Below are 21,429 nucleotides of genomic sequence, written 5' to 3'. Positions count from 1 at the left end.
TTATTAGTAAATATATATTTCTTTCTTTCTTTTTTTTTTGAGACAGAGAAAGCACATTCACATGAGTGGTGGGGAGGGACAGAGAGGGAGGGGCGAGAGAATTCTAAGCAGGCTTCCGTGCCCAGCACTGAGCCCAACACAGGGCTCGATCTCATGACCCTGAACTGAGATCATGACCTGAGCTGTAATCGAGAGCTGGATGCTTAACAGACTGAGCCACCCAGATGCCCCATTAGTAAATATTCCTTGAGGGTTTGCTGTGGAGGAGGCCCTGTGGTCCATACTGGTGAAATGCCAGAAGTCTTCAACCCAGGGAGTTCCCAACCCAGGAAAAAGAAAACAACGGCCGTTATAATGCAGTGCGATGTATTGTGCTATGGAAACCACAGGTGGCCCCTCTAACTGTCTGGGTGGAGAAGTAAGATTAACAGTAGCCAGCATTCCTTGAGCTTTGATTATGGATCAGGCATTTTCTATTTTATCCTTACAACAGTCCTATGAAGTCTTCTTATCAACTGGTGGCATTTTGCCAACTGTCACTAGCTGCCATAAAAAGACGTGACTGGTCCCTGGAACCTTTCAGAGCTAATGGTACATCTGGAAGCCTGATGTGGTGGCTTCGGGCTGACGTGGGCTTGGTGTGAGCAGTCGCAATGACTGTGCTGCTACCTTTTTTAGAAGATTTTTTACTTGTTTATTAGAGAGAGAGAGAATGAGAGAGGAAGAGAGAGAGAGAGAGCACAAGCAAGGGGAGAGGCAAAGGGAGAGGGAGAAGCAGACTTCCCACAGAGCTGGGAGCCCAGCTTGGGTCTCAATCCCAGAACTTGGAGATCATGACCTGGCTGAAGGCAAACACTTAACCATCTGAGCCACCCAGGAGCCCCACCTTTTAAAAAATAGTGTATTTGTTTATTTGAAAGAGAGCACCAGAGAGTGAAAGAGAGAGAGAGAGAGAGCACAAGCAGGGTGAACAACAGGCAAAGGGAGAGGAAGAAGCAGGCTCCCTCCTGAGCAGAGAGCCCAATGCAGGACTCAATCTCAGGACCCTGGGATCATGACCTGAGCCGAAGGCAGACGCTTCACCAACTGAGCCACCCAGGCATCCCACGAAAAGAAAATTTTTTAACTGTGGTAAAAACACATGACTTAATTTTCCCATCTTAACAATTTTTAAGCAAATATTACGGTACTGTTAACTTTATGCACATTTTTGTACAGCAGGACTCTAGAATTTTCCATCTTGCCTGATTGAAACTCTATAGCCACTGAACAACAATTCCATTTCTCCTTCCCTCCCCAGTCCCTGGCAACAACCATTCTACTTTGCATTTCCTTCACTTTAATGACTTTAGCTACTTCATATAAGTGATGATTTCAGATGATGCTTCATATAACAACTCAGTATCTGCCTTTTGGTAATTGGCTTATTTGACTTAATCATATCCTCAAGGTTCATCTGTGCTGAAGCACGTGACAGGCTCTCCTTCCTTTTGAAGGCTGCATAGTGTTCCGTTATACATACACACCACGTGTTGTTTGTTCATCCATCCGCTGACGGACATTTGGTGGCTCCCACCTCTCAGGATTGTGAATAGTGCTTCTATGACTGTTGGGTGTGGGAATATTTCTTCAAGATTCTGTTTTCAGTTCTTTTGGAAGTGGACCCAGAAGTAAGATTTCTGGGTCATGTAGTAGTTCTATTTTTAATTTTCTGAGGAAACTGCACTGTTTTCCGTCCTGGCTGTATCATTTTATGTGCCCACCAACGTCCACATCCTTACTAGGACTTGTTTTCTTCTGCTTTTTTGATAGTGGTCATCCTACCAAGTGTGAGCCGCTATTTCACTGTGGTGCTCACGTACACTCCCCAGACGATGAGTGGCGTTGCCCATCTTTTCATGTGCTTGTTTGCCATTTGCGTATCTCCTTTGGAGAAATCTGTTGAAGTCCTTTGCCCCTGTTAAAATCAGTTACTATTATTTTGCCCTTGTTGTTATTGTGTTATTAGAGTTCTTTATATATTCTGGATATTAGCCTCTTATCCAGTATTTGGTTTGCAAATTTTTTCCCTTATTCTCTAGCCTGCCTTTTCCCCTGTTGACTGTTTCCTTTGCTACAGACGTTTTAAAGTTTGCTGTCCCCCTGTATGTCTATTTTTGCTTCTGTTTCTGGCATTCCTGGTGTTGTATCTGAGAAATTATTGCTCACTCCAGTGTTAGGAAGCTTTCCTTCTATGTTTCCTTGTGGGAGTTTTACATTTTCAGATCTTATTTTCTGATCTTTAATCTGTTTTTTAAAATTATATTTATTTATTTGAGAGAGATAATCAAAGAGAGAGAGCATGAAGGGAGGGGAGCATCAGAAGGAGAAGCAGGCTTCCCGCTGAGCAGGGAGTCGGATGTGGGACTCAATTCCGGGTCTTCAGGATCATGACCTGAGCCGAAGGCAGTGGCTTAACCTACTGCACCACCCAGGCGCCCCTTTAATCTGTTTTGAGTTAATTTTTGTGTGTGGTTTAAGAGAAGTATCCATCTTCATTTTTTTGCATGTGGATCTCCAGTTTTCCCCTCAGCACTTGTTTGGAGAGGCCCTTGTTTTCCCATTGGGTCATCTTGGCACTCTTGCCAAAGATCATTTGACCATATGTGAGGGGTTTTATTTCTGGGCGTCTGTTCTCTTCCACTGGTCTGTACAACTCTCTCTTTATGTCCATACCGTGCTGTTTCGTAGTATGTTTTAAAATCACAAAGTATGAGGCCTCCAGCTTTGTTCTTCTTTCTCAAGAGTGTTTTGACTCTCTGGAGTCTTTCCAGATGAGATTCCAACTGAATTTTAGGATTTTGTTTTCTGCTTCTGCAAAAAATGTCACTGTGATTTTGACAGGGTTTTGAATCTGTAGATGGCTTCTGGAAGTATGGACGCCGGAACACTATTGAGTCTTCCAGTCCTTGAATGAGGATGTCTGTCCATTTATCTGTGTCTTCTGTGATTCCTTCCAGCAATGCTTTTTAGCTTTCAGTGTACAAGTCATTAGCCTCCTTGGTTAAGTTAATTCCCAGTATTTTATCCTTTTTGATGCCATTATAAATGGAACTATAGTCTTAATTTCCTTTTCTCTTGGACCCATTTTTATTCTTTTAAGATTTTATTTATTTGTTTGAGAGAGAGAATGCGTGCGAGCAGGCGGAGGGACAGAAGAACTAGCAGGTTCCCTGCCAAACATGGATCCTGACTTGGGGCTCTATCCCAGGACCCTGAAATCATGACCTGAGCCGAAGTCAGATGCTTAACCGACTGGAGCCACCCAGGTACCCCTCTCTGAACCATTTTTAAATCTTTATTTTACCAGAGAAGAAGCGGAGACTCAGAGTCATGGGGTGAGTTTAGTGTTTGAACCAGAAGTTGATTCCAGCTCCAGCACTGCCTGGTAGGAGTGACAAGAATGCAGAGCAGACCCTCCCCTCCCTTTGCCCCATTCCTGTTCTCAGGTGATAGGACGGGTCTGGGAGTGGATAAGTTGGGCAATGAGTGGTTGGCTTCCAGCAGGGGCCTTGGCTTATCTTAGGAGATAGGATGGGTCTCGGAGTTCAAAATCCCACCTGCTGCTTCTTAGCTGTGTGACTGTGGACAAGTCTGTTTCCTTCTCTGGTTTCACTTTCTTCTCTGGAAAGATGGGGATGTTGTAAAACTCATCTTGCAAGGCTGACTTGAGGGGGAAATGTATTCATGGGTGTGTGGCGTGTGTATATTTAATCCAGCACCCTGAGCATAGGTAGGCTAGCTGTGACTCCCCTCCAGTCACGCCCTACACACAGGGCAAGGGGTTTTTGGATCCACATGTAAATGTCCATGTGGAGCCTATGTCCCTCCCTCAACCCACTTCTAGCCCGAGATGTTTTGGTGATTGTACCCCAAGGCTTGCAGCCCTGCAGGGAGCTGCTGGTGCAGGAGATCTGTGTGAATTTGAATGTGAGCTTATAAATATTTAGACATTTGTACTTAAAAAAAAAAACACAAACTATTTATTTATTTATTTATTTATTTGAGAGAGAGAGAGCAAGCACTCCGGGACAGAAGGAGAGGGAGAAAAGCAGACTCCCCATTGAGTGCTCAGTCCCTATGGGATGGGGGAGAGGTTGGGGGCCGGACAATCCCATGACCCAGGGATGATGACCTAAGCCAAAACCAAGAGCCAGATGCTCAAACAACTGAGCCACCCTGGTGCCCTGGCATTTGTACTTATGACCCCGAATGGCCCCACAAATATTAGGAGCTGGGCTGACTGATAAACCCAACTTTCCAACCCACAGTCCACACTGGGGAAGTAACCAGCACATAGTTCCTTTTGCTCAGATCCAAGTGGTCTGTCTCCTCTGACTTTTCAGCTGAGAATGAGAGACCACGTTCCCTGGAGGCATGATGTTCCCAGGCAGTATAGGAATGGTAGGGGGTTGGGACTGAATGTTATGCAGGGTAGAGGATGGGATATCCAGAGGCAGAATTCTTCTGTCTCCATGAATATTTATAGCTCCCTTTGCCTACCCCTTGTTTAGAGCTGGGCCTGGGCTGCTGCCCAGACTTGAGGCATCAGGGAACTGTGCCCTCGTGTAAGATTGATCGGTCTGAACTGCTGCTGACCTCTTTCCCTCCAAATGCTCATTCTTTTCCTGACCCATTGAAAGGTTTGTAGGTATTAGCATAAGACCCTGTCTGGAGCTGACAAGGAAGTCAGTATGTGGGTTAGAGCCCCTGGGACCGTGGTGACTATAGTCCCTTCCCCTGACTTCATATGGGTGAGCCAATGGGGAGAAGGAGGCTTGGCCATTGTGACTACTTTGCATGCTTATTTTTGGAACCACTGGTAGAACTATAAAACTTTATAGATGAAGAAACTGAGGCCCGGAGAGGTGAAGTCACCTGCCCAAGGTCACATAGCAAGTAAATGGCAGAGCCAGGTATGAACCCAGGTCTTTCTGACTCTAGAAACGGGTTGTTCTCCCCATCCTACTGTGCCTCTCTCAGAGAGACTGGGCATGTTTCCTTCACACCAGTGTCTGCTGAATAGTCTTCAGAGATTTGACATTCATTCATTCATTCATTCACCAGTGTCAATGTCTGACACTGGAGATACAGAGATGAAAAAGATTTAGTCCCTGACCTCCAGAAGCTCCAGACTTCTAGAAATGGCCATAGAAATCAGTAGTCATAACACATTGTATCAGCTGCTATACTGAGGAATGAATATACCCAGTACCATGGTGACCCAGAAGAGAAGGCAACTCATTCTGCCTGGGGTAATCAGGGAGGGCATTCTAGAGGAAGCATTCTTTAGATTGGGTCCTAAAGGAAGAGTAGGAGTTTGCTAGGTAAAGCAAGAGGCAGAAGACATTCTCAGTAGGTGGGACAGCAGCATGTGCAAAGGCACTGAGGTCTGAGAAGAAATGGATTTTTTAGAGAAGCGGCAGGAAGTTCAGTGTGGCTGGAATACAAGGCACGTAGTCCAAGGGGCTGGAGGGAGATGAGGTGCAAAAGGAGCTTGGATTTGATCCTGGGCAATGGGGAGCCATGGAAGGTGGTAGATTAGTCAAGTATGCGGCTGGGAGTGTGCTGAATCACAGCCCCTCTCCAACTTCAGCATCCCCACGAGTCCCCTGGGAATCTTGTGAAAATACAGATTCTGATGCAGCAGGTCTGGGGTAAAGTGTGAGAGTCTGTATTTCTAAGAAACCCAGCTGATGCTGCTGGTCTGAAGGTGACGGTTTGAGTAGTGAGGCTGTAGAGGGCTCACTTGCTCGTGGGGTGGTTGCTCTGGGGAGCGGGCAGCTCCTGGTGCTCTTCTGTCTCGGAGTAGATCAGGCTTCTCTCATCTTCTCGGGTCAGCCGTCCTGCAGCTGTCACAAAGAGGTCACAACAAGGTCAAAATTATTGGTAGTCAGCCATCTGTTGACTCAACAAACGCTTACCAAGCCCCTGTTCAGGCCACGGGTGTGCTGGAGACAGAGAGAGGAATTGGAAGTGCCACTTTGTGGCCCATGTCACCACCCTCTCTTGCCTCCAGAATGGGTTGTCTGTTTGTCCTTTGTCCCCTACTGTCTATTTTCTGTCCAGCAACCAGGGAGTTTGAGCACATTTCTCCCCTGCCTGACACAGTCCAGCGGCTCTCCAGTGCTCCTAAATAGAATTCCACCTCCTTATCACGCCTCGGGAGCCCTCTGGGGTCAGTTGCCCTCAGATCTCATCCAGTGCTTCCCATTTCTCACTTCCCTAGGACCACATGAAGCTTACAGTTCCTTGAACACAATGAGTTTGTTCCTATCTTAGGATACGATGAACTACTCCCACTGCAGACCCTCCGCACATGAGACACTTGACCTAGAATACTCTTCTTCCACATTTTCTCTTGACTTGTTCCTTTGGGCATTTTAGATTTCAGCTAGGATCAGATAGGGATTTTTGCAGGACCCTAAAGCTTATACAATCTGGGGGGCCCTCTTGAAGAAAAGGAACCAAATTGCAAATACACAAATACACAAGACCTAGGAAGGGGCCTTGAAGTTTAAGCTTCATTGACCTCATGGTGAATCTTCCTCTGGTTTTGTTTATAGGTCACCTCCTCCGAGAAGCCTTCCCTGGTCACTCTATTTAAAGCAGCCCCTCATCCAAGCTTTGTCATGTCATTACTTTTATTTCTTTTATTGAATTCATCATGATTTGAAATTATTGTGTTCTTTTTTTTTTTTTTTAAGATTTATTTATTTATTTATTTGTCAGAGAGAGAGAGGGAGAGAGAGCAAGCACAGGCAGACAGAATGGCAGGCAGAGGCAGAGGGAGAAGCAGGCTCCCTGATGAGCAAGGAGCCCGGTGTGGGACTTGATCCCAGGACGCTGGGATCATGACCTGAGCCGAAGGCAGCTGCTTAACCAACTGAGCCACCCAGGCGTCCCTATTGTGTTCTTTTATCTCTCTATTTGTTTTGGTCTGTTTTCCCTGACTAGAGTGTAAGCTTCTCAAGAGCGGGAGTCCTGCCTATTTTATTCTTTTTTTTTTTTTTTTAAGATTTTATTTATTTGAACAGAGAGAGAGATCACAAGCAGAGAGAGAGAGAGAGAGAGAGAGAGAGAGAGAGAAAGGAGGAAGCAGGCTCCCTGCCTAGCAGAGAGCCTGATGTGGGACTCGATCCCAGAACCCTGAGATCAGGACCTGAGCTGAAGGCAGAGGCTTAACCCCCTGAGCCACCCAGGCAGCCCCCTGCCTATTTTATTCTTGCAGTATCCCCAGCAAAGTGCCCAGCCCCCAGTGGGATAGCTGTTGGGTGAATTAATAGACATGTCCTCTGCCCTCCAGGAATTGCCATCTAGTGTGGTAAGAGGACACAAGGGCAATTTCAATGGTATAAGAAGCTGTAAGCTATGGGAACTCAGAGGATGAACACTTAACCCGGTCTAGGGGCAGAGAGCAGGGTGTGAGAGAGGCAGGGAGGCTTAGGAAGATCTAGCTGCAGGGAAAGAGGCCAGCACAGTCTTAAAGGGATCATTAGGTAGCCAGCCAGAGCGAGGAAGGGAAGCATGAACAAAGGCGTAGAAATCTGAGCCCCCAGTCCCAGAAAAGACCCAGCTGGTTCCATTTTGGTTGATGTCAAAGGGTCACACTGATGCAAAGGGACAGCTGGGTGCTAAGTTTGGGATGGAGGTTAAGGGAGTGGGAGTTACGTGAAGACCAGGATCTGGGAAGACAGCAGACAGTGGGAAGAGCCGGGTGATGGGTACTAGAGGCACTCAGGGCAAGGCTTTGGGCAAACGCAGGGATTCTGCCCAAGACCCCCACACTGAATCTGACTCTGTGTCTGGAAGGAAGAGTTCTAAGCTGGGCTTCCTGTGGGGGGGCATGCGGACTGGGGAGGCTCTAGGCCCAGACAGACCTGATTATGTATTGTTACAAGTTGGATTCGCAGGGCAGCTGACTCTGAAATGGAAATTAGCATGTAGGCGTGCTTTTCCTGGACTGTTTTAAAGCAAAGTTGAGATACTGTATAATTCTACTATAAGTATTTCACTACGTGTATTTAATAGATAAGGAATTAAAACCTATAAAAATATCATTATCACACCTAACCAAATTAACACTGATTTCTTAATTCCAGCTAATACTGAGTCTGTGTTTGAGTTCTTCCAATTGTCTGAAAATTCATTTTTACAGTTACTTTGTTTGAATCAGGATGCAAACAAGGTTCACAATTATTTGCTCAACTAAGCTTCTTTTTTTTTTTTTAAAGATTTTATTTATTTATTTGACAGACAGAGATCACAAGTAGGCAGAGAGGCAGGCAGAGAGAGAGGAGGAAGCAGGCCTCCTACTAAGCAGAGAGCCCGATGCGGGGCTCGATCCCAGGACCCTGGGATACTGACCTGAGCCGAAGGCAGAGGCTTCAACCCACTGAGCCACCCAGGCGCCCCAACTAAGCTTCTTGAATGAGAATTTAACATTCCCCCCTCCTTGCTTCTCCCTCATTCCTCAACTCGTGCTTTGGACGCTGCTCTCCCCATGACTGGAGCTGGATTTCTCTGTTGCCACATGCTGCTTTTGCTTTTCTTTTTTCTTTTTTGAAGATTTTGTTTATTTATTTGAGAGAGAGGGAGTGTATGAGCAAGGGGAGGGGCAGAGGGAGAGGGAGAAACAGACTCCCCGCTGAATGGGGACCCCGACGTGGGGCTCAATCCCAGGACCCGGGGATCATGAACTGAGCTGTAGGCAGATGCTTAACGGACTGAGCCACCCAGGTTCACCTACTTTTCTGTCTGTATCATACTTGATCTCCCTGTGGCTTTTCATGCTGCTTGCTCCCACTTCCATGCACTGGAAATGTTCTCCAGCATGGCACTCCTACCTCTCTCTTCTGTCCCTGCCTCCTTCATAGGTTTCCTCTCCCCCTCTAAGTTCTCTGGGGGAATGTGGGGCTCTTCAGGGTTTAACTCTGGATCCTTTGGAATTTCAGGGCACCCCAGATGTGTCCCCAGCTGGATTCATCCCCTGCCATCCCCACACTCTTCCTCCTCAGCATCACCTCCATGAAGATGGGTACCATCCCCAGCCCCAATCATCTGGGCCAGAAACCTGGCAGTCCTTGACTCCTCCCTTTCTATCAACCCATCTCCCATCCATCACCAAGTTCCATCCGCTCAATCTCCCAAAAACTCTGACAACCATCCATTTCCCTCCATTTGCCCCTTCACGCTCCAAGCCTCCTTTGGCCCTGCAGACAACTGCACTGTCTTGATGTTCTTTCCCTACTTCTAGTCTGAAGCCCCTCTGGTTCATTCTGTACACAGCGGTCAAAGTCTGCTTTTCCAAACCCGGATCCAGTGTTGTCCCTTTCCCGTCCCATACACTTCCATCACTCCCCATTCTCTACAAACTCCTTTGCCTAATATTCAAGACCTTTCTTGAGTTGACCAATATACATTTACTTTGTAGGCCCTATCTCTGCTCACCATCCCTCCTCTCCACCACACACACTTTAAGGTTTAGTAGACCAGGTGTCTCAAGTTCCCTGAGGACAAGGTCCAGTCTCTCTTCCTCTTCCAGGATTCTGCACACACTGTCCCTCTGCCTGGGGCTCCTCAGCTGGCTAACTCCTTCTTGTCCTTCTGCATAGGCAGGAGGTCACTCCTGATCCCCAGGTCTGAGTAGGGGCACCATCTCAGAATTACCCCGACTCCTGGAACTTCCACCATCATAACACTTGCCAGCTGTCTACTCCTGAATCTGTCTTTGGCAAAATAGGCTGTGAGCCATGGGAGGGCAGAGACTGTGTCTGTTCTCTGAGGCCCCAGCATTCTTTCCAGGGCCTGGAGCTGTGGGGGACTTGTCCAGTGAGTACATGGGTGAGGGACCAAATGGGCGAGCTGGGTTCACCTGGGTGTGTGTGCCCCACTCACAGAGTGAGGAAAAAAATTTTAATTGATGCAAAAAAAATTTATGATGAACAAAACACCACAATTTTCAATGAGGACAGGATCATAATAGTGCCAAACAGACCCATTTTAGAACCTGGGGCAAAAGGAATACTGATTTTGATTTTTTTAAGATATTGCATTCAAATAGTATTTATCTTTTTTTTTAAGATTTTATTTATTTATTTGACAGACAGATCACAAGTAGGCGGAGAGGCAGGCAGAGAGAGAGGAGGAAGCAGGCTCCTCACTGAGCAGGGGGCCCGAAGTGGGGCTCAATCCCAGGACCCTGGGATCATGACCTGAGCCGAAGGCAGAGGCTTAACCCACTGAGCCACCCAGGTGTCCCATAAATGGTATTTATCTTGATCACTGAAGTTTTCAGTATCCCCTTATATTTTGCTCTTAAGTGAGCTCCTCTACAAACCTTACCCCAGTCCTGGTCCTGGTGGGAAGGCTTTCTCAACAGGCCTGGACAGGCATGGCACAGGGGACAGGGCCCAAGCAGATGTCCTGGGTTGGATCCTCTGGCTGTAGAAAGACTCTTTCCAGTGGAGAGTTTCCCGCACCCCACTAAGCTGGAGCCTGAACCCAAGAGGAAGGGACCTACTTAGGGGTAGCGTTGGATGGTGAGGATGGGAAAGGGTGTGACTTCCTCAAACACCCAGAGTGAACACCACGCACTGCCCAGCCGTGGACTGCCTCCCCGCCTTTCTGAGGTCCCAGGGAGAGGATCCCCCAAGGCATTGAAGGTCCAAGAGGGGAAAGAAACAAGACCAGTCCCAGAGAAATGGGCACTTCAGGCTCAAAGGAAAGATGAGGGGGCTGAGATTATGCAGCAATGATTTTATTTATTTATTTATTTTTAATTTAAGTTTTCAGTTTTAATTCCAGTATAGTTAGAATCCAGTGTTATATCAGTATCCGGTGTACAATATAGTGATTCAACAACTCTACTTTATTCAGTATTCATCATGGTAAGTGCACTCTTAATCCCCATCACCTGTTTCACCCATCCCCCCCACACCCCCCCCCCTCTGGTAATCACCAGCGTGGGCTCTATAGCTGAGAGTCTTTTTTGGTTTGTCTCTCTCTCTCTCTTTCTCTCTTTTTTTCTTTCCTCTTGTGGAGCAGAGACTTTAAAATCTTCTGGTCTCAGCACCTCTTTAAAAATTATTGAGGACCCCAGAGAGCTTTTGTTTACATGGGATATATCTATCAGTATTTTCTTTTTTAAAAGATTTTATATATTTATTTGAGAGAGAGCGACAGAGATAGCAACAGAGATAGCGAGAGAGCGCACGAACCAGGAGGAGAGGGAGAAGCAGGGTTGGATCGCAGGACCCTGGGATCATGACCGGAGCCAAAGGCAGACACTTAACCCACTGAGCCACCCAGGTGCCCCCCATCAGTACTTTTCATATTCAAAATTAAAACTAAGACTCTTGAAACATTTTTAAAAATACAAAACCCAGGGACGCCTGGGTGGCTCAGTTGGTTAGGCAGCTGCCTTCAGCTCAGGTCATGATCCCAGTGTCCTGGGATCGAGTCCCACATCGGCCTCCTTGCTCGTCAGGGAACCTGCTTCTCCCTCTGCCTCTGCCTGCCATTCTGTCTGCCTGTGCTCGCTCACTCTCCCTCTCTCTCTCTGACAAATAAATAAATAAAATCTTTAAAAAAAAAATACAAAACCCAGGGGCGCCTGGGTGGCTCAGTGGGTTAAAGCCTCTGCCTTCGGCTCAGGTCATGATCTCAGGGTCCTGGAATCGAGCCCCACATTGGGCTCCCTGCTCAGCGGGGAGCCTGTTTCCCCCCTCTCTCTGCCTGCCTCTCTGTCTACTTGTGATCTGTCTCTGTGTCAAATAAATAAACAAAATCTTTTTTTTAAAGCAGCATTTTTTTTAAAGATTTTATTTATTTATTTGACAGAGATTACAAATAGGCAGAGAGGCAGGCAGAGAGTGAGAGAATATTAAAAAGATGTGCACTCAAGATTTAATAAAATTAATAATTCCCTTGCTTTACCAAGGAAATCGATTTTTTTTTTTTTTCCACTGAGTAGTGCCTGGCTGTGAAAAATACAGCTCTTACTCCCATTTGGTGCCTCTGCCTTGATTTGTGCTAAGGAGCCAGAGGTTTTCTTCACCCCGTACCATCAGCGCAAATGTCAACACAGTGAAAAGGGGAAATAATGTTTTGGTATTATTGTGATAATAGTTTTTTTTTTAAGATTTTATTTATTTATTCGACAGAGAGAGACACAGTGAGAGAAGGAAGACAAGCAGGGGGAGTGGGAGAGAAAGAAGCAGGCTTCCTGCCCACCAGGGAGCCCAATGAGTGGTTTGATCCCAGGACCCTGAGATCATGACCCAAGCCAAAGGCAGAGGCTTAACCCATTGAGCCACCCAGGTGTCCCTATGACAATACTTTTGACCCATGGATTCTCTGAAAGTTCTCAGAGATATTCCCTTCTCTTCCCTCATTTCTGTGGACCACCCTTTGAGAAGTATCATCCTAGAGCCTTGGGATCAAATGGCAGGACCACGTTTAGGAACGGAAAAGATCCCAGCCGAGTAGAAGTTCGCAATTTCACTGCTGCGGAAGCAGCATAAAATGATGTAATTCACAATGTGACTTGAGGCTGAGTTTTTTGTTCCAAAAGGAATCACAAATATTTATAGGAATAATGAAACCTACATTTATTTAATTTAGCATACACCACACTAAACGGGGCAAAGCACAAAAATGTTCTCAATCATCAAAATTCCAGTTAGAGCCAGTTGGTTCTTTTTTCTTTTTTCTTTTTTTTTAAAATTTATATATTTGAGAGAGACAGAGAGAGAATGAAAGGGGAGGGGTCAGAGGGAGAAGCAGACTCCCCACCGAGCAGAGAGCCCGATGTGGTACTCGATCTGGGGACTCCAGTATCATGACCTGAGCCAAAGGCAGTTGCTTAACCAACTTAGCCACCCAGGCGCCCTCTTTTTCTTTTTAATTGAAGTATAATTGATATACAATATTCTATTTGTTTTGTACAACATAGTGATTTGACAACTGTGTTACACTGTGCTTACCACAGGTGTAGCTACCATCGGTCACCTTACGACGCCATTCTACTCCCATGGGCTATATTCCCTATGCTGTGCCTTTCATCCCTGAGACTTGTTCATTCCATGACGGGAAGCCTGTACCCCCGCCTTTGCCCATTTTGCCCATCCCCACACCTCCCGCCCCTCTGGCAAGCATGGCTCATTCCCTTTATTTATGGGTCTGTTTCTGCTTTTAGAGCCAGGTAGTTCTTTAAACTCACCTGTAAGAATCTAGAGGCTTCTTCCAGTGTTTCCTCTGCTCCAGAGCTCCCAAAAGCGATCCTTGTAAGCACCGAGGTCTCTCACGCACTCCGTTACTGGTTCATGGTGCTGGGAAGAGTGCTGAATAGAGAGACAAGGCCCTTGTTCTCCTGGGGCTCACAGTCACATGGGAGAGTGTTATGAACCACACAAACACGAATAGGATCACAACTGGGCTAGGGTTTACAGAGAAGTACAGGGAGCTTTGAGGCAGGACTGGACCTGGCCTGGTGAGGGCCTCTCTGAAGAACTGATATTCAGGTAAGGTTTGAAGCACGAGCTAGAATGGCCGGGTAGAAATGGGGTGTGGTTAGGAAAGAGGGTTCAAAGCGTAGGCATGGGTGTAAGCTTGCAGGCAGAGGCAGGAAAGGTCTGAGCATGTTTGAAGACCCACCTGGGAGCTCCATTTTGACTGGACCCTGGTGGGAAGATAGCAGGAGATGAGGACGGAATGGCAGTAGAGGTCAGGGCCAGGGCCTCCAACGCGGTCCTTTTCTCAGTTTCTACACCCTGCTCTGCTCCTTCCTGCCTCTGTCTTGGACCCATGCAGATGCTTCTGCCTGGAACATTCTTCCTCTCTCAGGTCTCCAAGGAAATGTCGCCGCTTTTCCAAGTATATTTTTTTGTGTTCTCCAGATCAGCACCCCCTTTTATTTGTCCAGCAACTCTTGTTTGCTTACATCCTTTTTGTCCATCTGCCCTGTGAGACGGTCAGTTCCCTGAGCGCTGGCTGGTGCCGTCACGTTCACCCCGTAGCCCGTGTGGGCCGGCCATGCAGTTGGTGCTCAGAAATGTTTGCTGGTGGAATGTGTGAAGGAGCAAACACACACAGAGCTGGGTTTGAGATCCTGGCTCCACCTCCACACAGCTGTGTGACCTTGTACAATCACCAAACACCTGATATTGTTTCCTATTCTGTAAAATGGGGTTTTACTTCCTATCTCAGAGGGCTTTCGTGAGACCAGAATGAGGTAGTGCTCGGGGAGCACCTGGGTCCGAAGGAGCATCTTAGTCCTAATTCTGTTCTCTTTTCACTGTTCTGGGACGTATGATGAGCCTTGGGCCTTGCTTAACCCCGTCTGGGTCTCCTGTCCTTCCATTCCCCCCACCCCTGCCAGCTGCAACACAAAATTCAGAGCAGCTTCTAGCTTCCTGTGCTGGCAACAGAGTGGGAGAAACAAGAGAGGAGGGAGCCACTGGTTTTGATGGAAAGTGAGTGGTGGTGAGGATGCTGTTGAAACAGACCAGACTGTGGGTAGTGGGATTAGGGTTAGTTTCATCTTCTTTTATATATATATATATATATATATATATAGATAGATAGATAGAGAGAGAGAGAGAGAGAGAGAGAGAATGGTGGTGGGGAGGGGCAGAGGGAGAGGGAAAATCTTTTTTTTTAATTAATTAATTTTTGAGAGAGAGAGCACGCGCACACATGAGCGGGGGGAGGAGCAGAGGGAGAGAGAGAATCCCAAGCAGACTCCACATCCCGGGCACAGCTTGACTCGGGGCTTGATCTCATGACCCTGAGATCATGACCTGAGCCGAAATCAAGCTGGACGCTTAACCAACTGAGCCACCCAGGTGCCCCTTTAATATACTTTTGTAAAGGCTTTTTGTTTTGAAATAATTTTAGGCTTCCAGAAAAGCTGCAAAATAGTACAAAGAGTGCATGTGTGCCCTTCGCTCCGCATTCCCTAATGTAAACAATGAACAAAACCATAATACAGTGATCAAAACCAGGAAATGAACATTGATATTATTTTAATTATAGACCTTATTTGAACTTTACCAGTTTTTCCACTAATGATCTTTTTTTGTTCTTAGATACAATCCAGGATCCCACATTGTATTTAGCTGCCATACGTTTCCTTAATATCCTCTGATCTATGGCAGTTCCTCAGTCTTTCTTTATTGCTCATGACCTTGACATTTTTGATCAGTCATTTTGTATAATGTCTCACAATTTGGGTCTGTCCGATGTTTTCTTGTGACTAAATTGAGATTATGCACTTCTGGCAGGAAAACCGCAGAAATGACCTTTTCAGTGCATCATATCAAGGGTACCTGAGGTGGGTGTATGTCTTACTCAGGATGAGTGCATCTTAATCATTTGATTTGATTAGACAATACTACTCAGCTTCTCCACTGTATACTTTTCTTTATCTTTTTCTTTTCTTTTTTTAAAAGATTTTTTTAAAGATTCTATTTATTTATTTGTCAGAGAGAGAGAGAGAACGCACAAGCAGGGGTAGAAGCAGGCAGAGGGAGAAGCAGGTTCCCTGCTGAGCAGGGAGCCCGACCTGGGGCTCGATCCCAGGACCCTGGGATCATGACCCAAGCCAAAGGCAGATGCCCAACCAACTGATGCCACCCAGGCATCCCTAAAAGATTTCTTAAAAAGATTTTATTCACTATTTGACAGAGACAGACACAGCGAGAGAGGGAACAGAAGCAGGGGGAGTGGGAGAGGGAGAAGCCGGCTTCCCGCTAAGCAGGGAGCACGATGCGAGGCTCGATCCCAGGACTCTGGGATCATGACCAGAGCCGAAGCCAGACACTTAACGACTCAGCCACCCAGGCACCCCAAAAGATTTTATTTTTAAGTAATCTCTATACCCAACATGGGGCTCAAACTTAAAACCCCGAGATCAAGAGTTGCACGCTCCACCAAATGAACCAGCCAGGCGCCCCTATATTTTTCTTTTCATTAAATTCTTTCTTTTAATTGTTAAAGCAACAAATGCTTCCAAAAAGTTCAAAGGAAGCATGAAATAGGTAAACTTCCCACCAAGTCCATCTCACCGTCCCAAAGGTTACTTATCACTGTCTGCTCTTGAAGCTCTAGCCTTCTTGATCACTTTCTAGATGTCATATACACATATATATGCATATATAATCCCACAAATTTTTAAAATTTTGTTTTACTTAACAATATTATCCAGGGAAAACTTTCCATGTTAGTACAATCAGATATAACTCATTCTTTCTAAAAAAATAAAAACAAAAAAGCCAACTCATTCTTTCTAATGACTCGCTAGTATTTCATCTTTGGGTCACCCTAATGTAATGCTCTGTATTTTTGAGATTTTTGTATGAACACGTGAATAATAATAAATTTACTTAAAATAATAATAATAATAAAATATTACATAAATTATATAAAATAGAATAGTTATTTTATATATTATGTTTTTATGCATATAATAAATATATTTATTAAAGAAAATAAAATATTTTATGAAATAACATATTTATTTATTTATCTAAAAGTTCATTTATTTATTTATTTGACAGACAGAAATGACAAGTAGGCAGAGAGGCAGGCAGAGAGAGAGAGGGAGTCAGGCTCCCTGCCGAGCAGAGAGCCCAATGCGGGGCTTGATCCCAGGACCCTGGGATCCCAGGGTCCAGCTGAAGGCGGAGGCTTTAACCCACTGAGCCACGCAGGTGCCCCTAAAATAACATAATATTTATTATTTTAAGAATATTCTACTCCCAATGTGGGGCTTTAACCCACTGACCCTGAGATCAAAAGTCACATGCTCTAATGACTAAGCCAGCCAGGCACCCCCATAAATTATTTTTAAAAAAATTTTAAAGATTTTATTTATTTGTCAGAGAGAGCATGAGCAGGGCATGTGGCAGGCAGAGGGAGAAGCAGGCTCCCTGCCAAGCAAGGAGCCCAATGTGGAACTCCATCCCAGGACCCTGGGATTGTAACCTGAGCTGAAGGCAGACGCTTAACTGACTGAGCCACCCAGGCATCCCCCGCCCCCATAAATTATTTTTTTTTAAGATTTTATTTATTCATTTGACAGACAGAAATCACAAGTAGGCAAAGAGGCAGGCAGAGAGAGAGGGAAGTAGGCTCCCCACTGAGCAGAGAGCTCGATGTGGGGCTCGATCCCAGGACCCTGAGATCATGACCTGAGCCGAAGGCAGAGGCTTAACCCACTGAGCTACCCAGGCGCCCCCATAAATTATTTTTTAATATAGAACATCTACCATCAAAATTTACATTTCAAATTTCATCAACAGAAAAACATTTAAGTTGTTAGAAAAGTAAAAATTAAGTTAAAAATAAAAAATATTTTAATATAAATTTTCATATATTCTATCATCAGGAATAGATTACTGAAAACCTTACATGAAAATAAGCTACCAAATGGAAAGGTATATTTTAAAATGGAGCAAGAGAAAAGAAACTGAATTGCCATTGATTTCATTGAATCTCAGATGCCATTCATTTTAAAAACACACCATTGTTTTATGTACAAAAAATTCTGCCAATTAATTGGACGATACTGCCAAAATGTGCAAAATGAGTCTTGGGATTGATTAAATAAGACAGGCCCTTTTGACCCTTCATTAACCAGAATTCCTGTGTGGTCTTCCAGGCAAAGGCAGGATTCTACGACCGGCTGCTCCTTCCAACCATGGAGATAGGGGCAAATAATTCCTCTCGAGTGGACTCTGAGTTCCGATATACCCTCTTCCCGATTGTTTACAGCATCATCTTTGTGCTGGGGGTCATGGCCAACAGCTATGTGCTGTGGGTCTTCGCCTGCCTGTACCCTTCCAAGAAATTCAACGAGATAAAGATCTTCATGGTGAACCTCACCATGGCTGACTTGCTCTTCTTGGTCACCCTGCCCCTGTGGATCATCTACTACCACAACCACGGCAACTGGATTCTCCCCGAATTCCTGTGCAACCTGGCTGGCTGCTTTTTCTTCATCAACACCTATTGCTCTGTGGCCTTCCTGGCTGTCATCACTTACAACCGTTTCCAGGCGGTGACCCGGCCTATCAGGACAGCTCAGGCCACCACCCGCAAGCGTGGCTTCTCCGTGTCCCTGGTCATCTGGGTGGCCATCGTGGCGGCCGCGTCCTACTTCTTCGTCCTGGACTCCACCAATGTGGTGCCCGACAAGACCGGCGCAGGCAACGTCACACGCTGCTTTGAGCATTACGAGAAGGGCAGTGTGCCCGTCCTCATCATCCATGTGTTCCTCGTGTTCAGCTTCTTCCTCGTCTTCCTCCTCATCTTCTTCTGCAACCTGGTCATCATCCGCAGGCTGCTCAGGCAGCCGGTGCAGCTGCAGCAAAATGCGGAGGTCAAGCGCCGCGCTCTGTGGATGGTCTGCACGGTCCTGGCCGTGTTCATCATCTGCTTCGTGCCCCACCACATCGTGCAGCTGCCCTGGACACTGGCTGAGCTGGGCTTCCAGAACAACAGCTTCCACCAGGCGATCAATGATGCCCACCAGGTCACCCTCTGCCTTCTTAGCACCAACTGTGTCTTGGACCCCATCATCTACTGTTTCCTCACCAAAAAGTTCCGCAAGCACCTCTCTGAGAAGTTCTACAGCATGCGCAGCAGCCGGAAGTGCTCCCGGGCCACCTCAGAGACTGGCACGGAAGTGATCATGCCGCTCAACCACCTCCCTGTCCCTTCCCTCAAAAAATAGTCGCTGACTGTTGGGGCCAAGCCCAGAGCCTTCTCCTCTGTGGACATCGGGAGACTGACCTGGGGGATGAAGGGGTCTCTGTTGTGGTCTGGGTACAAGTGGCCCCTTCAGTATGGAGGCTACCTCACCACGGGGAGGGGGGTGATGGCGGGGCCAGATTGCGGGGGAAATACAGGACTTGAAAGTGCTCCCTTCGGCCACATAGGGGCACACGTAGCATAACCTTGGCTTGCGACCTCATCCTGAATACCTGAGTCTGAGAGCTCTCCAGGGAATGTCAGGGCCGGGGGCAGACCTTGGGGGCAGATTCTGAGCCACCCTATTCACCCTCCCAAGGCAGCTGCCCTGAGTCAGTATAGACTGAAGTTTAGGGCAACTACTACCTTTGCTACTATAAAGGCAGAGAAGCGGGTTTTGGGGAAAGGGATCCTCCCCTGGTTGTCTGGTGGTGTCTCCGGGGAAGACTTTTGAGCTAGGATAGTGCCATCTTTCCTCCATTCAGAGGCACAAGATCTTTGTGACGTGTGACTCAGTGGAACCTTTTCCCACTCATCCAACAGCCTGTCCTGAATGGTGCCAGAGAAGGTAAGATATTCACAGGTCAAAAGGTAGGAGGGGGAGGTTGTCTCTGAAGGCAAATGTGTCTCTCCACAGGTCTTGCCTCAGGCTTCATTCATCAGCTCTGGGGGAGTGGGAGAGGCATGGTCACATCCATCTGTCTCAACAGTGGATCCTGATGAATTACCTCCTGCAGGGCAGGTCCCCACTCTGGGTGGGCAGAGACCCCTTGAAGCTAGATTGGGGTCATCCGCAGCTCCACACTGCTCAAGAGTTTCCATGAGAAAGCGCACCTGGGCGGAGAAGCACCTGTGTGGGCGGGGCCTCCAGAGTGGGAGGAGCCTGTCAGGTCTCACCTACCACTTGCTTTCTGGGGCAGGGAGGTGGGCTGGCGGTGTGGGGAGCCCTCCTAATTTAACTTCCACAAGGTGAGAAGAGCAGTTATAGTCCCAAGGGCCAGCAGGCACTTTGAATTTTGGGTGCAGAAGAGAGGCCTCTCTTCTCTTGAAGACCTCTAGATGCCTCTTTGTCATTTTTGGCAAATATATCCAGATGAGCTTTCCCTCACACCCTGAGCACCTGCAGTGTGAATCTGGTAGCCACAGACCCTCCTTGCTCGGAGAAGCCTTCCCTGGTTTGCGGAGCCCCGCAGTTCTGAAACATCGTCCTCCCTTCCAGCCACGTCTCCGTAAAGTGAGATCCTTGTTTCCTATTTTTCCTATCTACCAGGCTGATTTTGACAAGTGCTTCCCCATGGGCCAGTAACCTGCTTGGGTCTGGGATAGTAGCTGAGGCTGAACTCAGCCGATGGTGACTAGGTGGAGATTGCAGCAGGATCGAGCTTTGGTGTCACACGGACCCAAGTTCAAGTCTTGGCTTTGTCACTTCCACCCAAGGGATTGTGAGCTGAATTTCCTACCTCATAGGGTTGTTAGGTGCCATGAATACTAAGGCAGATACCTCTCGGTCATGGTGATTGCTCATCCCAGATTCTCCCTTTTTATGAGAATGCGTTCCCCTTTATCCTCTGATAGGAGCTGAATGGATGAGACGTGGGGATCTGGCTCTAGTTGGGCCAGTCAAGTTCTCCGTCTCAGGAATAAGCAGCCAGGCTCAGAGGTGCTGTTTTAGGCTCTGCAGGTCACTAACCTGAAGACGTTCAAGTCTGGAGCTGTGACTGTGTGTGCCTGTGTTTACATATGTGTGTCCGTCTCTGTGTATGAGGTGGAGTGGGGGAGGGTGGATGACCTGCTCAAAGAGAAGATGGAAATGTGCAGAGCCAAGAAGAGACCAGAGGGAGACCAGAAGTCTGGAGAATGGAGGGCAGGTGCTTCTGGGGCCTGCTGTCCTTTTCTTCCAGGCCAGACCCTCTCAAAGCCCAACATGCATTCCTTCCTTTGGGTCCTGTGAGATTCCCTCGTCGGGATGCATTCTATTATTTTGCTTAAGCCTATTTGAGTGACTATCTATGACTTGCATCCCATCTCTGAATAAGATGAATGCTTAGATGCTAAAGCACCATGTTTCTTGCATTTTAGTCATTTGTGTACATACCTCCATACACGGTTTTTCAATATCCATGTGCCATCTGTATGTTTTCTTAATAAATATTTTCCCTAAATTGAGTCACTTTTTATCTATTTACCCAAATGTCCATTAACTGGTGAATGGATAATGAAGACGTGGTGTGTATATATACAATGGAATATTACTCAGTCATCAAAAAGGATGAAATCTTGCCATTTGCAATGAGGCAGATGGAGCTAGAGGTTATTATGTTAAGTGAAATAAGTCTGAGAAAGACAAATACCATATAATTTTACTCATATGAGGAATTTAAGAAACAAAATAGGTGAACATATGGGAGGAGAAAAGAAAAAGAGGGAAACAAACCATAAACGACTCTTAACGACAGAAAACAAACAGGGTTGATGTGGGGAGGTGGTTGGGGGAGGGCTAGATTGGTGATTGGATATTAAGACGGGAACATGTAATGATGAGCACTGAGTGTTGTATGTAAGTGATGAATCATGGAATTCTACTCCAGAAACCAATAGTACACTGTATGTTAACTAAATAGAATTTAAATAAAAAGT

At 46.5% G+C, this 21,429-nt stretch overlaps 1 protein-coding gene across 1 annotated transcript in view; it reads left to right on the top strand.

Moving 5' to 3' along the window:
• Window positions 1-20,973, top strand: part of LOC111143220 (platelet activating factor receptor) — a 37,069-nt gene extending 16,096 nt beyond the window's left edge. The window contains exon 3 of the mRNA XM_022496794.1: window positions 17,702-20,973. Within this exon, the coding sequence (XP_022352502.1) occupies window positions 17,741-18,775 (1,035 nt within the window). The 5' untranslated portion in view covers window positions 17,702-17,740 and the 3' untranslated portion in view covers window positions 18,776-20,973. The remainder of the gene's footprint in view (window positions 1-17,701) is intronic.
• The last annotated feature ends 456 nt before the right edge of the window (window positions 20,974-21,429 follow it).

Source organism: Enhydra lutris, unplaced genomic scaffold, assembly GCF_002288905.1.
Source record: "Enhydra lutris kenyoni isolate GAN:26980312 unplaced genomic scaffold, ASM228890v2 scaffoldscaffold9, whole genome shotgun sequence".
Classification (NCBI taxonomy): domain Eukaryota; kingdom Metazoa; phylum Chordata; class Mammalia; order Carnivora; family Mustelidae; genus Enhydra; species Enhydra lutris.
This window is presented reverse-complemented; position numbering and strand designations above follow the sequence as displayed.